General features: G+C 39.9%; 1 protein-coding gene across 5 annotated transcripts in view; it reads right to left on the reverse strand.

Annotated features, from left to right (window-relative positions):
- Positions 1–327: 327 nt before the first annotated feature.
- Positions 328–16,906, reverse strand: part of Disp1 (dispatched RND transporter family member 1) — a 110,303-nt gene continuing 93,724 nt past the window's right edge. For all 5 annotated transcript variants that reach the window (XM_042681853.1, XM_042681854.1, XM_042681851.1 and 2 more), the window contains 5 exons: positions 15,562–15,685; positions 14,674–14,801; positions 14,261–14,358; positions 10,718–10,815; positions 328–3,965 (listed from right to left, as the gene is read on the reverse strand). In XM_042681853.1, coding sequence (XP_042537787.1) covers positions 351–3,965; positions 10,718–10,815; positions 14,261–14,358; positions 14,674–14,801; positions 15,562–15,685 — 4,063 coding nt within the window. In that variant the 3' untranslated portion in view covers positions 328–350. The remainder of the gene's footprint in view (positions 3,966–10,717; positions 10,816–14,260; positions 14,359–14,673; positions 14,802–15,561; positions 15,686–16,906) is intronic.

A 16,906-nucleotide genomic window follows, 5' to 3' on the forward strand; every position in this document is an offset into this window, starting at 1 on the left:
AGAGAGAGACAACTATTTTTAGACCAGGTACAAATGTAAAAACCTTCTTGAATGATGAAAGAGGTAACCTTAACTAAGATGCACTATACTCATACACTGACATTCTGAACTGAAATCCCTTAATGATAATAATTATATAATAATAATAATAAGTCTTGAAATAAAAGTTATCAATGAATCCAATAATCTATAATAATTGTTCAAATGGAATGTGAAAATATGCCATGATTTTTAACAAGGTAAAACATACCAGTTCCTGTACTTTGGTTATACCCTTCTAAGCTTCTGGCTTTTATTTTCATTTCAAAAGAATGACTGAGGCATTGGTTCAGACATTAATGCTATATTTATTATAGTGTTTTTATCAACAAACTTTCACCAGACAGTTCTGAGTGTGATAATACAGCAGGCACATTGGCTTCAAGGTTTGGCATCTGGCAGTCCACAGAATTGCATTTCACTCTCACAATTCTGCCACAACTCTGAGGATTGTTTGGGCAGGACCTATATCCAGGCTTTCCCATTAAATGATTAAATATTAATTTTGGTTCACTCTGACTTAAATGTTCTGAGTTCGCCATTACATCAGTCTGTGATGAGCTCAACTCTACTTTCCTCTGTGCCTTGTTGGTCTGACTTGGTAAACCAGAGACCTTGGCTTCGGTCCCTCCACTACCCTCCATATTCCCTGCGTCCTTATTTGTACAGAGTCTCCTCTGATTATTCTCAGGATCACAACATGCTTTTTGTAATGCTCCAGTGCTTCTGCAGACCAGTGGTGCTGGGTCTGCCATCCTTGGGAGATGTTCTTCAATGCTCTGAAGACTGTGTACACTGGCCTTACCAGTTTTCTCTTGGGTCTGAATATGCTGCACTGGGTGGAGGAAGAAATTCCTGGGCAGAGAATTCTGCATTCCAGGTGGCTGCACTCGGCCTTGCAGGCAGGGGCAGGGATGCATGTGAGGGATGGGATGCACGAATCCCTCAGCAGCTTGGTGTGCGGCTGTCAGAGGTGTCACCCCATTCTGGATCTGGACAAAGCTGCTAGCAGGAGGGGCACATTGGCGGCACAAGTTATCACCCGTGTGCTGGCAAGAGTGTGGGCCGTATTTTAAGGGTCTATATGCATTTGGGCAGCTACATCTCTGGTTCAGAGAGAAGAAGTGACACATGGTGTGCTGCTCCAGAGCAGGTGGTAACAAGGCGGAGCTTGTCTCACTTTTGGTGCTTTTGTTCTGTTCATTGTTGTAGGCTGAGTGCACAGGCATCCCTAAGTTCTTTGTTTGGCTGTTGAAAAATTCGGAGCAGATGTGTGTCTCTTCATAAGTGATCTTCTCTGAGGCAGTACAGCTGTGGGATGCCAGAGGTTCTAGTTCATAAAACTCATGCTCCAGTTCAGCTTTTTGGCCCCTGGGATCTAAATGATAAGCATTCATGGTGTGTGTTTTGCTTTGTTCCTTGTCACGAGGACTGGTAGACAGGGCATGGGAAAAGGCACTGCACTGTAGTTTTTTGGGTAAAGGAATCTGACCACAGGTTCCCTGTGGTCCAAGGCACCGACACATGCACTGGAAAAAGAAGGTGGCAAAAGCCCAGCTGATACACATGATGAGCATCATAAAGGTGCCTAGCTGGGTATAGGCCAGGACTGTGGAGGGCATCATCATGGCCCCAGCCACAAAGGTGGTCAGAGCGGCCATGGCAATTGCAGAGCCCATGCGACTCAGGGAGAAGATCACTTTGCCTTCACGGTCAGGATCTGGAGCCAAGCGGTAAGCAACCCCATAATGGACAGCAAAGTCCACGGATAAACCAACTGCAACTGAAATGGTGACAGACTCCAAAACATTCAGCTCCCAGCCCAGCAAGACAAGAGAACCGACAGTAACAAATATGGTCCCAGCTATGGAGATGATGGCATAGAGGCTTATGATGATATTCCATGTTGTCAGCAGCATCACACTAAATGCCACAGCCACAGAGAGCCCCATGGCAATCAGGGTGCCATCTGAGAGGCTGTCCTGAAGGTCATAGAACTCCAAATTGCTGACAAACCAGCCATTGCTGAGGCCCTCAGGTGCAGAACTCAGCTCATTGGAAATCCATGAGTCCACCTCTTTGTAAAACTGATGCATCTTCTCATAAGCCAGGGTGAAGAGATAGGTACTTTGGAACTCGAGCACCACTGCCCTGATAGTATCATTGATGTCAAACCTTGGTCCTGGGGTTTTGCTATCCAAGTGGTACCCTGTGCTCCTTTCCAACTCCATGATGGCTCTCTTGATGCATAGTTCAAAGATCTCCTGCTTGTAGGGGAAGCTCCAGTGGCTGCAGCATGGGTACACGGCCGGCTCCTCGCAGTCCTGATTTTCCATCCACTGTTTGAAGGTCTCGATGAAGCAGCTGGTAAAGTCCTGCTCATCAGTCTGGTAGAAGAATGTTTGGTTTCGCAGTTTTTGACAGAAATGTAGAATCCAGGCCTGGGAGGCTGGGCTGGCAATGTTGAAAGTGCTATCTAGTGTCAGCTTTCCTTTACTCTTGGGATTTAGTGGGTTGCCACTGTCTTCTGGGGACACACCCCAGATGACGGTGATGGGCATGTGCAGCTCCTCTCCGTGGTGAACACGCTCAAACATGAAAAGCTTTTTGTACTCAGCGTCGTAACGCTCAAAAGGATGGGACGACCTGAACACCTGGAACTCAGATAACTCCAAGGAGGGTAGCTTCATCTTTGGGTTTATACACACGATGTAGGCCCCGCCTACAGTTAAGGCAAGGAACCAGAAGAGCCAGAGATAGCGAAACTTAATGACAATGCACGGCAAGACTTTTTCAAAAAAAATTCGAGAGGCTTCTGAAATGGCAAAAAGCACTTTATGGCACTTCTGGCAAGCTGCTGTCCAGCAGCTTTTGTTATCATACACCTGTTGCTGAGGCTTCCGGAAGCAAGTGAATATATTGAGGAGGTATCGCTCATGCAGAACCACGACAGCTGGAAGCCACGTGACCATCAAGACATAATTCACCAATATAGCTGTTCCCGCATACACCCCGAAGCATCTGATTGCTGTAATGTTGCTAACATAGTTAGCATAAAAGGCGGCGGCAGTGGTAAAGCTTGTGACAAACATGGAGAGTGCGGCATGTTGCAAGGTGATGCTCACCGTTTCTGAGGTTTCCGCGTGAGGCTTGTCAAATTTGGTATAGTTCCAGACATCACACAGGACAAAAGCATCATCGGCTCCAATTCCAACCAAAATAATGAGTGCAGTGAGGTTCATAAAAGGGAAAAATTCAAAGTTAAATACGACACGATAGAGAAAGTACGAGACAATCAAGGAACTGATTATTGCGAACATTGTCATGAGAGTGATAAACATGGACTTGGTATAGACACACATGACCAGCAGGACGATCACAATGGCGATGGCAGGATACACAGTATCCATGAGAAGATAATCTTGAAACAAACTGTGTTTGATACCAAACTCGATCCCGGTGATGGTCGTGATGCCGTCGGAAGAGTTCCAGTTTTCGAAGTTGTCCAGGTAAATGTTCATCATACTTTCTCCTTTCTCTGTGGGGGAGAAGAGCATGCTATACTTTAAAGCCGGCATGGCATAATCAGCTGACTTGGGGCTCATGAAGTCCTTGTCCACCAAGTAATGGAGGATCTGGTACACGGCGTTGTACTTGGTACATTTGCGTGGCACGTTGGTACACTTGAGCTGATCCTTTCTTCTGGCTGCCATGTCCCAGCAGTCTGGCCCCAAGGTGCCATTTTGGTAGTGTTTGGCACAGGTCCGAAGCAGCTTCAATGTATGAGAGACATCTCGCTCAACGATTTTCTGACAAGATGATCTGTTGTTCAGTATGGCGATGTAGTTCCCCAGTGTCCAGCTGGGGCAGCAAGAAGCAGCTGTGGTTCTCTGGCAGAGATCACCAAACTGGGGATGAGATCTGATCTGCAGAGAAAGATACGCAGGACTGGAGTTTAAATGGATGCATGACTGGGAACATTACCATTGCCTGGATGGACCAGGAAAATTACCCAAGCTAAATATCCTCTTAAATTAGGTATCAGTTTGCTATGCAATACAAGATTTTCTCATATTACAGGGCACCTTATGAGTCACTTTATTTTGAGCAGGAAACTAGATAAATGTTCATCATGCTCTCTCCTTTTGTAGGGGAGAAGAGCATGTTATACTTCAAAGCCAACATGGCATAGTCAGTTGACTTGGGGCTATGGAAATGATATAGAAGTAAGAAGCCATATCAACAAGAGCTGAGTTTGGTGAGGGAGATAAAATTAACACCTACTTTGAAAACAACTTCTTTTTCAAATGACCATAGAATGCAATAAATATAGTGAATAGGTTTGAAGTTTATGTATGTACAAGATTATGAAAACAATGACCCAATTGACGCATTTCTGCATTTCAAATATACTTGTTATCTCAAATATACTTGTATCTTAAATACATTTTTGCTTAAAAATTTTGGATATCAGTATGATTTTTTTTATTGGCAAAGGTATCTCAATCAACACAGAGGGAAGCAAAGATGCTACTTGACCATTACTATGATCTGAACACTTATGTTCCCTAATTCCTGTTACTCTGCAATGTGACAATGAGAGGCAGGGCTTTTGGGAGGTGATTAATAAGATCAGTGTCCTTGTAAAGATGATTCCATAGAGCTGTATCAGGACACATAGAAGGTGCCACCTATAAAATAGATACCGAATCTGCAGGCCCCTTAAGCTTAGACTTCTCTGTTTCCAGTTACAGCAGTCTGAATACACTAAGACAAAAACCAGTAAACAAAAAAGCAATGCTGGTAGTATCCAAAACATGGCTTGAGATTCATGATGGATTTAGACTAAACTTATTTTTTGACATATGGGTAGGAATGGGCAATAGTTTTACATTAATATATTGTATGTATCTGATTTTAGTGTATAAGTTAATGCATAATTAGGGATTTAGCTATTTCTTCTTAAAAGTTTCTTCAAGCTGGGCAGGCACTGATGGCTCAAGCCTACCTGTAATCCTAGCTATTCAGGAGGCTGAGATCTGAGGACTGTGATCTGAAGTAGCCCAGGCAGAATGTCCATGAGACTCTTATCTTTAATTAACCACCAAAAAGTTGAATGTGGAACTGTGGTTTAAGTGGCAGAATGCTAATCTTGTGTAAAAAATCTCAGGGACAATGCCCAGGCCTTGAGTTCAAGCCCGGATAAGTATGTGTGCACACATGTGCACGCACGCACGCACGCGCGCGCACACACACACACACACACACACACACAAACACATATATACACACATACAGTTTCTTCAGGTTGGCTATAACCCTATTTTGGAATTTGCTCTTTTGGTAAGTAGAGGATTTGTGGACAGTATTTGATTTAGAACATTCAGGAGAACACTTCCTATTTTATGGAAATTCTTGTCACAGTAAATTAATAAGTTCTCTCATTTACTAGCATTGCTAGGTTATAAGAACTCTGGGTAATTCTATTTTGTAAATTAGATGACTGGCTCCTGTTCCCTGAGGGTGAGAATAAAATCCAACCCCTTTCACTGGAGCTTGACCTGAGACTTCTGTCTTGGGACCAGAGCTAAAGATGCCCAGAGCTAAAAATTCCTAGTCCCACTTCTTACCCTCATCTCTAATTACCAAAGACTGCTTTGCTTTTGTTTTTGTTTTCAGTCATGGGGCTTGAACTCTGGGCTTGAGCACTGTCCCTGAGTTCTTCAGCTCAAGGTGGGAGCTCTACTACTTCAGCTACAGCACCACTTCCGTTTTTGTTGTTGTTGTTGTTTATTGGAGATAAGAGTTTCCTGCCTGGGCTGGCTTTGAGCCATGATCCTCACATCTCAGCCTCCTGAATAGCTAGGATTACAGTATGAGCCACTGGAGCCCGGCCCGGTGTGAATGTATGATTAGAATTTACCATTTGCCTTGATTAAACTAGACTTTGTCATTCATTCATTGAAATATATTTCCAAAGTGGGGAGAAACTGATATAAATCATCTTTTGGGAACTGTGATTTACCTACAAACCAAGTTACTAGTGATCCCTTATTAAGCCACTACTCAAACTAATCTGTGAGGTGATCTGTAGATGATACACGATTGGCTATATGTTGGCAAGTCCTGAAGCTATGTAAACTGTACCCAGCATAGGTTTGACATTTTCCATAATGAATATCCCATAATAGTTACTTGATTTTAAAAGACACTCTAGAGGAGTAAAAAAAAGCTGAGACAAAAGGATTTTATTACACACTAAAATATTTATTTCACAAAGACTTCATATCTAAGTTTATTTCTGAAAAGTAGTGATTGCTATTTCATAAAACAGAGTAATACATACTATTCATAGCTGTGTTTAGGTTAAAGACACATTTATGCTAACTTAGGGAAAGCAGAATTACCTAATAAATACCAGAAGCCTGAAGTGGCATCTCCTCTGGTTTTTATGGCAAATAACCAGTTTTATCCCTGAAACAACATGTTAGTCCCCAGGTCTGGCCTGGTGAACTGAGAGTATGAAAATGCAACCCTGATGCTTGATAGCTTTCAGATGGAAGAAAATGAATTACCATCATGAAACTCACTGTCAACTAGGAAGACCCAATCTATAGTTGCTAGAGTATCTAAACACTAAAGCTAAATGAAACAGGGTTGCCAGCTAAAGCTAAAAAAGCAAGCACAGAATTCTGTCCTTTAATAACCTTTCCTAATAACAATGGGTTTTAAGATGAAGAAGTTGGACTTTTTCAATACAGATCAACTACTACTTTGATGGCTTCTATCAAAAATAAATGCTAGTTCACCACTGAGTTAATTCTTAAATTCAAAATTGGTGTTGGTTGATGTCTAACATTTGGAAAAACTGTTTTCGAGGGCTCTTATAGGTAAGAGGTAAGTACAGAGAAAAGACATTGTTTAAGTACCCCTATATTGGGTAGGAGCCTTCTGAATTTAAAGGAATGAAGCTCAAGGGACTGTCCACACTTTCAGGGCATAAGTAACATTGTATGCTCCTATCTGCCCATTCCAAAGAGAAAAATTACTTACTGAGCACCTGCACAAGATAAATAGGATATGGTAGTCCTTGCTTACCTAGTTGTTCTTGGGGTGGCAGAAAATCAGGCACAAAGATGAATAATTGTAATTTAATGTGATAAATAGCATACTGTGTGTGAGAGCTGACAGGACCCGCACAGGGAATACCCAAGTCACATCACCCAGTGGTGATGTGACGGTGGCTCTAACTTTATCATCTTGACTACTAGTAAACACTGAGATATGCATTATATGGTAAGGCTTACAGATAATGGCAAGCTGGTACCTCTTCATGGGAGGAGGCAGTTATAATTTTGTTGTATTTTTAGAAAATGGATTCACTGGAGGGATTTAAAAATCTTTGAAGTTTATAAAAATGCAAGTGGAGTCTATGGAAGCAATTTTTTTTAACTCGTAAGCCCTTCTAATTCTAGTTGTTTACAAATTGGATGTCTTAGGAAGCCATTTTGCCTCTGTGGTTATAATTGTCTTTGAACGCTTCTCTAGTTAGATAGTAGCAGGGGTGGGGTTGACTTAAAATAGGGGGTAAGGAAGAGAAGAGAGAAAAAGAAAAAACTAGCAGATTTTTAAATGCTACCTCAAACTTCCAAACTACTGGCTAAGTTGGAGATATTTTAAGAAGCTAAGTGGAAAATTAAGCTCTTAACACCAGGCTCAACTGACTGCTAGACTCTTCTTCCCCCTGTAACCACATTCCCTACACATTGATGTTTACAGGGAACCTAAGGAGGAGAAAGAAGGCAAACACTCCATAGGCTTCTTTAACGCAAGAACCAGAAATTCTATTTCTGGGCTCCTTGAAGCTGTAAGGGGTTTTAGCTATCCACTAATGTCACCTGGTAAGCCAGAGTCTCATCTACCAAATATCACATGCTTTTACAAGCTGAGTCCTCAAAGCACCAACATCCACAACATGTAAAGACTAATCTGGGAAAATAGTTTCTAGCAGAGTAAAGATTGGAGAAATACACTTCTGGTTACTAATGATTGTCTGGCGTAGTGTCCCTTAGGATGTCAAAGGGCAGAAGGAAGCAATGAAGGGGATCAGAGGAATTGACTGAGTGAGGCTCCTTTGAAAGTCTCAGCCACTTCGGATAGGACATAGGCCAGCCTCAGAAACAGAGCCTTTTGACTCTGGAAACCTGTGCCTCTCTGAATTATGAGTGTAAGTGGCATGTAATTTAAAGGGAATCTGGAGCTTGAACAAAATGTGCTGTAAACACAGGCAGGAGATAAGTGAGACATCTGGCCTCCCCAAGATGTTACACTGATTACCAGACGTTTTCTGGAGATGACCCAACAATTAAGCCCTTCCTCTCTGTATCACTTGGTTGTGTTTCATTTAACATGAGAGGTGTTAATAATCAAGTGCTTAAGTACAATGACCAGAACTGAAGGGTGGAAGGAGCCTGACAGAGAGTCTAAGGACACTCTGCTCCAATCACCATAACAGACAAAATCCTTAATAGTGGCCTAAACTGGGAGACTGGGGAAATGAACCATAATAATTTGAAAGCTGAACTATTAATCCAAGTTGTTATTTAAGGTATTGGATGAATACCTATGATCATTATAAAAAAAATCTCTTATCCTGGGCTCACAGCAGAATTTGAGACTAGACTACTAAAAATGTTTGCAATCGGTAAGAATTTAACAAGTAAAAATTATAACCACAGTTTTTGAAGTATGATTACCTATTCATTCATTTCTTGGTGTGAATCGAAAATTGGTTATACCATCTATTTACTTGGACATGTATATTGAATCTACCCTCAAATTCTGACAATATCATGTTTCTTCTCTCTTCCCAATTAATTACTGAATTGTACAGTTTTGCTCTCAGTCAGTGACTTAGAAATTATACTCGTCTTGTTCTTGCTTTCAATCCCTATCATGTGCCTAGGAGAGAGACATACTCAGATAAGAGTACTTCTACATTCCTTTAGATAGTTTAAATTATACAAACATATCAAGTCAAGCCATTAGAAAGCCATATCTAGATTTCTTTTGATATAACATCTTACTGCGACCACTCTACCTAAGGTTAAGTTTCAAAAATAAGCTGAGATTCAGTATTCTAGCCCTTACACTATGCTGTTAAGAACCTTGTACACAAATCATATTTATTTTATCAAGACTATAGTGTATGATCTCCCCCAACACCTTAGCATGAGGGAAAATTAGTCTGCTTCTTCCTTTCTCTCTCTCTCTCTTTCTCTCTCTCTCTCCCTCTCTCTTACTCTCACTCTCAGGCTAGTGCTCACTACTTGAAGCTGAAAAAGAGCACAGGATCCTGTGTTCAAGCCCCAGTACCAGATACAGAAGAGAAGAAAACACAGAAAATAAAACTGACTACTGTTTAAGAAACTTTGATGTTTATAGACTGACACTTTAGTCTACTTGGAGTTAAACACAGAAAAGGTGGTACTGACAGAAAATTGATAACACAATCAATGGAAAAGTTATTTTCAAAATGTACAAATAGTCTCTCAGAATGAAGAATGGAATAAAGCCAGAAGAGGTAGGCCTAAATAATGGAGTGACTTGGTGAGCCACTTAGTTCTTGGAAGGCACGTACCCATGTCAGCACACTGAGACTTCTGGCCTAGCGGCCCTTTAAGAGTCCTTTCTACCTTCTGTTCCATTAAGTAATCCTGCTGAGGCAATGGGGGGTTGGGTTGGGTTGTCTGGTTGCCCTGCTCTTAGCAGGGGATATGATTTTGCTTTTAGTCAATGATTTTCTGTTTTAGAGTTATGTTAAACACATAATGAGGTATTTTGTGTGTGTGTGTGTGTGTGTGTGTGTGTGTGTGTGTGTGTGTGTGTGTGTGTGTGTGTGTGTGTGTGTGTGTGTCTAGTGGCTATACCCCAACAGGTCCATTAGTGAGAGAAGACAGTGGTTTCTACTAGAGAAACTGCCTCAAGAAACTGACAGCTTGTCCCAACTCAGCGGCTCACTTTAGGTCTTCGGGTGCTGACATCTGTTTGGCTCTGAAGAGGAAGCGCCCGTCTTCTTGGATCCTGGTGTTTTCTAAAGCAGTAAGGTGTTTAAAGCTCCAGGCAGTCTGGATTGGATTACCACCACCATTTAGATAGGCACTAAATTTATGCCCTTTGATGTTCCCTTTCCAAGTCTGCTCCCTAAGTTCTCCTTTGAGGTCACTGGCTAGAATGACCCATTGATTGCCAAAGACACAGGCAGGCATTTAGTTACATAATTAAGATGCTAACAATATCTCGAGAGGAGAAATGTAGAGAAGAATAAAACTAGGTTAGAGAGAAAATAAAATCAAATAAGAAATATCAGTCTTATTATCTTCAATACACATACACACAGTGAAATAACAGAAAAGATCACTATGGAGAAAGAACATGGGCAGGCAAGGGAAAGCAGTTCCTATGTAAGGAAGATGGTAGGTTTGGAAGATAGGGAAGCAGGCAGGCATGCTTTGATCTTGGGCTCTGAAAGAATGCAAAGCTGGCCTGCTGGTGTATACTCATCAGTAGGTAAGCTTCTTAAGTACTTTCATCTGACCAGACACCAGGAATATAGGTATAAGTTTCACTTACATTAGCCTTATTTATGCTGAACAAATTTCAGCTGCATTTTACATACCCTGGAATTATCCACATCACACATTGATTTAATTGCAGGTAAATTCCACAGTGTCTCCCCATCTGTGGAAGCAAATACGACTCTGGAGTATCGGTCACCTGGTGATACGAAAAAAAGAAGGGGGAATGGTTTATAAATTATTCCTTTATTTGGAAAGACTGAGAATTTAAAGAAAGTTTAAGTGAGAAACCACATGGACAATTCATTAGAAGCAGGGAATTTCATGTCAATACAGAAAGAAAGCCTTTGTGTATTCACTACAGCTTAAAATTATACTAAATGTACAACAAATCTACTTCTGATTAGACTCTAATTTAGAAGAAAAAAAATCCATAAGAACTTTCAGCAGGAAATTAATCAAATGCCTCCCTCCTAATTTCCGAACATGTAGCCATAATAGTATATAAAATCAAAGAATGATGCACTAGGGAATATCAGCAATGGATTAGAGAGACATTCTCCCTGGCAGCTAACAGAGGAAGAATGGTGGATCAATTTAAAGCTCTAAAATCATAGCAGACCAGAGTACTCAAGTGCTCACCAGGACCACAGAGACCCAGGTTCTTACTGAATACAGGGCCTCTCTGGCACACCAGAGTCTAGAAAAAGTATTTTGGAAATCACATTAATACAAAACATGCTTCTCAATAAAGAGATGTGTAATATATTGGAAAGCACATGGTCTTTGGAGTCAGATCTGTTGTAACTACATCCTGTAATTTATTACCTGTGTGCGCTTATACCTCTAACAATTTCTCTGAGCCTGCTTCCTCCTTATAAAATGCTGATAGTGACATCTTTCTAAAATGGGTGTGGGAATTAGATGAGGTGAACGAAAGCTGGTGATCTACAAGTTATTAAAAATTTTAATATATCAAATAAAATGAAGTAGATTAAGTTTATATTATCTAAAAAGCCCTAATTGTACTAACAAAATTAACTGGAAAACTTAGGAAAAAAAATTGAATGTAATAGCTATTGTCTCATGTAAATTGATTTTAGGTACAAAGTCAGCCCAAGGAAATAACTATTTCTTTTACATAGAGCCTGTAATGGCTTTCACCAAAGCAGAATCTATATCTCAGGAGACAAATATTTGATACAGACTATTGAAATATAAAATAAAAACTGTATTTTAAAGACTTGTTAATGTTCTTCCTAGATAAGATACAATCACAGATAAAGCCCTCTGTACAATACCTTTTATAATAACAAAAAATTTTAAAAAAGATTCACAGATGTTGGTTAAGCCATATACAGTAATATATGTATACAAATGCAGTAATACTTCAAGAGAAATAAAGCAACCAGAATGAACATAGAACTAACCAGAGTTTGGGGTTGGGAAGGTGGCTCAGTGGTAGAGCGCTTGTCTTGCATGCATGAGGCCCTGGGTTCGATTCCTCAGCACCACATAAGCAAAGAGAAAAACGCTGGAAGTGGCGCTGTGGCTCAAGTGGTAGAGCGCTAGCCTTGAGCTGAAGAGCTGAGGGACAGCGCTCAGGTCCAGAGTTCAGGCCCCAGGACCGGACCCAAAACAAAACAACAACAACAAAAAAACAGAACTAACCAGAGTTCATTTTTTCTAATATCTTTTTTGAAGAGAAGAGACAGAAAAGTAAACTTGTATTGCTTTCTAGGATCAACGTAAGATTCTACCTTAGCCACTTTCTCTGGTTACCATATAGTTAAACAGTATTCAAAATAAAAACCCTGAGATTTGTAAAGATTTAGAAACATCAAAGATTCAAGCAGATCCTAATAAGATAGGAAAAACACATTTAAGATTGCTTTTCAGCAACAATATAAAGCTGAAACCAAAAGACCATAACAATGGTATTTTCTACATTGGATTTTTTTCCCCTCTTTTTCTTTTTGTGCTGGTCCTGGGTGCTGTCAGCTCCTTACGCTCAAGGTTAGCACTCTTACTACTTGAGCCACAGCACCACGCCCAGCCTTTTCTGCTTATGTGGTGCTGAGGAATCAAATCCAGGGCCTCACGAAAGCAAGGTAAGCACTCTACCACTAAGCCATCTTCCCAGCCCAGGTCTCAGCCTCTTAAGTAGTTAGGATTACAGGTGTGAGCCACCAGCACCTGGCTCTACATTGGAAATTCTAATTACCCATAATTCCTCATTCCTAATCACTGAGGCTAATCAATGTCACACAAGTTCATCTGTACTTCCGCTATGCCTTGGGTTCCTTCTTCCTGGGCAGCTGCAGAGTAACAGGCTAACTTTATGTTGCAGTAAATTTTCTCTAGTGAATTTGTTGCCAACATTCAGAGATCTGTGGTTTCACATTGAAATCTGGATTCCTGACCTATGGGAAGTTCTTGCAACATTCCAGTCATCATTTCTGTGAAGTTAAGCATTTGTTGAGGGTGAGCAGCAGCTGGTTCCTCTAGATATGGCAGGTGCTTAGTGCTCCATAGCCATCACCAATTCCAACATCTTGCCCAGCTAGCTTTACTCACTCATACCATCTGTAGGCCTCTGTGGTGTTTAAGCTTTGGTTCTCTTGACTGCATTTTATTCACCTCTCTATCTCTATTGTTAAATCATAAATAAGGCACATGAGTGTTCTTTATATCTATTTATATTTTTATTGTAAGTATAAAAGTGATGTACAGAGGGATCAGAGTTACATAAGTACATTTCTTTTTGCACAATGTCACATCTCCTCTCTCTCCCAGCTTACATAATATATATATATATATATATGGCATATATCATATATAAATATATATCAAGTAATTTTAGGTCTCAATACAAAAAAATTACTTTTTACTTAATCTAGAAATATATAGCATAAAACTTTGAAATAAAAGCTAGGTGTTGGTGGCTCATGCCTATAACCCTAGCTACTCAGGAGGCTGAGATCTGAGGATCATGGTTCAAAGTCCAGCTGGGGGGTGGAGGATGGGAAGGGATGGGAAGGGGAAACAAAGGAGGAGGTAACAATGCTTGATAAGAATTTTTCTCATTACCTTGCCCATGTAATTATAACCCTTCTGTATGGTATTTTCACAATAAAAAAAAAAAAAAAGGGGTGGGGGGAAGCCCAGCTGGGGCAGGAAAGTCCATAAGACTCTTATCTCCAATTAACTACCAGAAAACCAGAAGTGGTGCTGTGGCTCAAATGGTAGAGAGCTCACCTTGAGCTGAAGAGCTCAGGAGACAGTGCCCAGACCCAGAGTTTAAGCCCCGCTACCAAAAAACAAAACAACAAAAAAAAAACATTGAAGTAAGATTGGAAATTTTAGGCCAGGTGAAGAATTTTATTACATTTCACTCTTTCATAAAATTAAAAACAACTAAAGTATCTTTTTCTTAATTTTCATTACGGATAAATTAAGACTAGTGGTTTCCTAATCCAGAGAAGTCTAATACATTATTTAGCTATTTAGTTAGTTAGTTATCTCCTTAAGAATGCTAGGCTGTGTTTTTTGGGGCCACATACTTGTTAGTCTCCAGTCATATTCTGTCTTGTATACTAGGAAACCACTGAAGGGATTATTCATCTAGTATGCTATGTACTTACTTGGAACATCACAGAAAAAGCTGTCTTTATGGAAATTCCAGTCCACCTCTCTTTTTTCTCTTTCATAATGATCATCTGACCATCTATCCTCTCGATGGCTAAAATAGAATAACAATTTGATCTTCAATAAAGTTCTATTTCAAGGCCGTAAGTATACCAGCTGAAGTACATTGTCAAAGCCACAACCTATTTAGCACCTGATCTTTACTGTAAACAACCAACATTAACTTTCTCTGAAAGAAAAAAAAAAAAGAAATTATTCTTCATTCTACAACAATATCTTTGTAACAACAAAGACAAGTTAAATTTAGTGGCAAAAAATTCTGAGCTTAGCATTTTACTTTAGATGTTTTCACTCAGGCAACAGAACAGGATTCAATAGGAAATATTCTTTTTCTAAAAGCAATGGTTACCTTTTGGCTTGCTCATCTGCATATTTAAAAGGATAATTTGCTAATGTTGCTTTGTATCCTGTATTTTTCACCATGTTATTCCATGTGACCAGTCGCTGGCCTATTGCAGTCCCTCTTGGTTCAAAACCCTAAGGCAAAATAGTAAAGTTTCCATTAGTGTATTTCATTTCATACTAATAGTTATAACAACAGCTTTAGAAAGCAATGCCAAAGTGATGTATAGTCTTGAACAGAAATCACAGATGTTTGTCACGGCTACTCCAGAAGTGAATTGCATTAAAACAAGATGATTCAACATGATAATGATCACCTATTTACTGTGACAAAACATTTGGATTCTTTGGTTACACATCTCAGGAAAGAGAAAAAAATTTGGCAGAAGCTTATCTTTCTAATTCATATCCAAGCAATAGCAAATGCTTAGCATTAGCTTATAAAAACTACGATCTAATTAAATTATGTTATACATTGTTATACTGTTATACCCTGGGCCATATTTTTCTCATTATTCCAGAAGAATGTTTACTTAAAAACAGACCTTGCTCTTTGTAACACTAAAATTCCTTTAACTTCTTTTTTGGGGGTTAAAAAAAACACCTTAAAGCCTTTATGAAAACATTTTCTTAGTACCCAGATTCTCCAATACATTGCTTTTTTATCTTAAACATGGAGATGAAGAAGCACAATTTCTAGACTTTCATGGTGAGTTCCTTAACCTTATGAGAACCTGAGAATATAGACAATATAGAAAGAGTTGTAGACTTTCAAAAGACTAGAGGAAGTTTAAAAAGGCATATACAACAAATACATTAAAATGCTTAATTCATGGAGATGATTTGGGGTTAAAGAAAACAGAAAAGAAAATGCTACTGGCTCCTTTCTCCTTACCAACAGTGGATCAGAGAAGTCAGGAAGCTCTGGTACTAACACTCCAACCAAGGCGCAGACCACGATAAACACGGTACACATGCCCAAGACTACCACTGGCCAGTCAGCTAGCAGTGCTGCATAACTGCAAAGCACAAAGAGAGCACAAAAGAAGGCCTTTGAAAAGCAAAGTTGAGGTTTTCGTTACTCATGAGAACAACTTATTAGATCTATATATTTTAGACTAGTACAAGGTCTTTTTTTGGTCGGTCATGGGGCTTGAACTCAGGGCCTGAGTGCTGTCCCTCAGCTCTTCAGCTCAAGGCTAGCTCTCTACTACTTGAGCTATAGCACCACTTCTGTTTTTTTTCTGGTGGTTTACATGAAGGTAAGTGTTTCATGGACTTTCCTGCCCAGGCTGGCTTTAAACTGTGACCCTCAGATCTCAGCCTCCTGAGTAGCTAGGATTACAGGAGTGAGCCATTGGCACCGGGCCCAAGTACAAGTTCTTATCAATAAATAGGAATTTAAATGTTTCTATCACCAAATAGGATTATAAATATTTATATATAACTATGGTAGGTTTCAAAAGCATTGTCTTTTCATCATATATCACATGCTATTGAGATTCAGAAAAACATTTGTATTTGGCAAGTTAAATTTTACATGCATATTTATGCATGTGTCAAGAAAAAACAGAAATGCCACCCTTCATAAGTGAAGAGAATCCATCCTTTCTGCAGTCTCTTCCAGAATTTTTGTTGGTTATCATTTCCGTTCTCCATACTTTTACTCTCTGTTCTTTAAAAAGATATTAGTCTATAAACAAATTCATATAGTGTAAAACTGAAAAAGCAAATACTTCCCCTAAGCCTCTATCTTTCCCTCCAACTAAAACTATAATGAACATATTCACCAGATCATGAATTCCATAGGTCAAAGATGCTTGCTTGTTTATTAAGTGTCAGTTCCTATTAGAGTACCTTGTGGGAGGTGCTTGATAATAGCAATCAATAAATGAACACATCCCTGGATCCTCAGCACCTTCACCCTTCCACTCTCTAGCCACTGTAGTCTAGCTCCAGTCTCTTCCTATAGCTCAGAAGCTTCTCCTATCCTGGCTCTTTTTTCCAGACCTTTCCCAGACTCTCACACTCTCCCTTCTGTGAAGTCCTGGGCTAAGCCTTATTATCTTGACACCTCCAGGCTTTAATAGGAACTGTATGTGCTCCACAGAAGCTGATTAAAATGAACTTTGTCTAAACTTCAAAGTGTATCCAAAAACTCTCTAGTTTCTCAAGTAAGTCTTCCTTCCCTCTCACCCTCCCTTTTCCCTCTCTCTCTCCTGCCCTCTTTGTACCCCCCC

Source organism: Dipodomys spectabilis, unplaced genomic scaffold (genome assembly GCF_019054845.1).
Source record: "Dipodomys spectabilis isolate Male_0828 unplaced genomic scaffold, ASM1905484v1 ptg000069l, whole genome shotgun sequence".
Classification (NCBI taxonomy): domain Eukaryota; kingdom Metazoa; phylum Chordata; class Mammalia; order Rodentia; family Heteromyidae; genus Dipodomys; species Dipodomys spectabilis.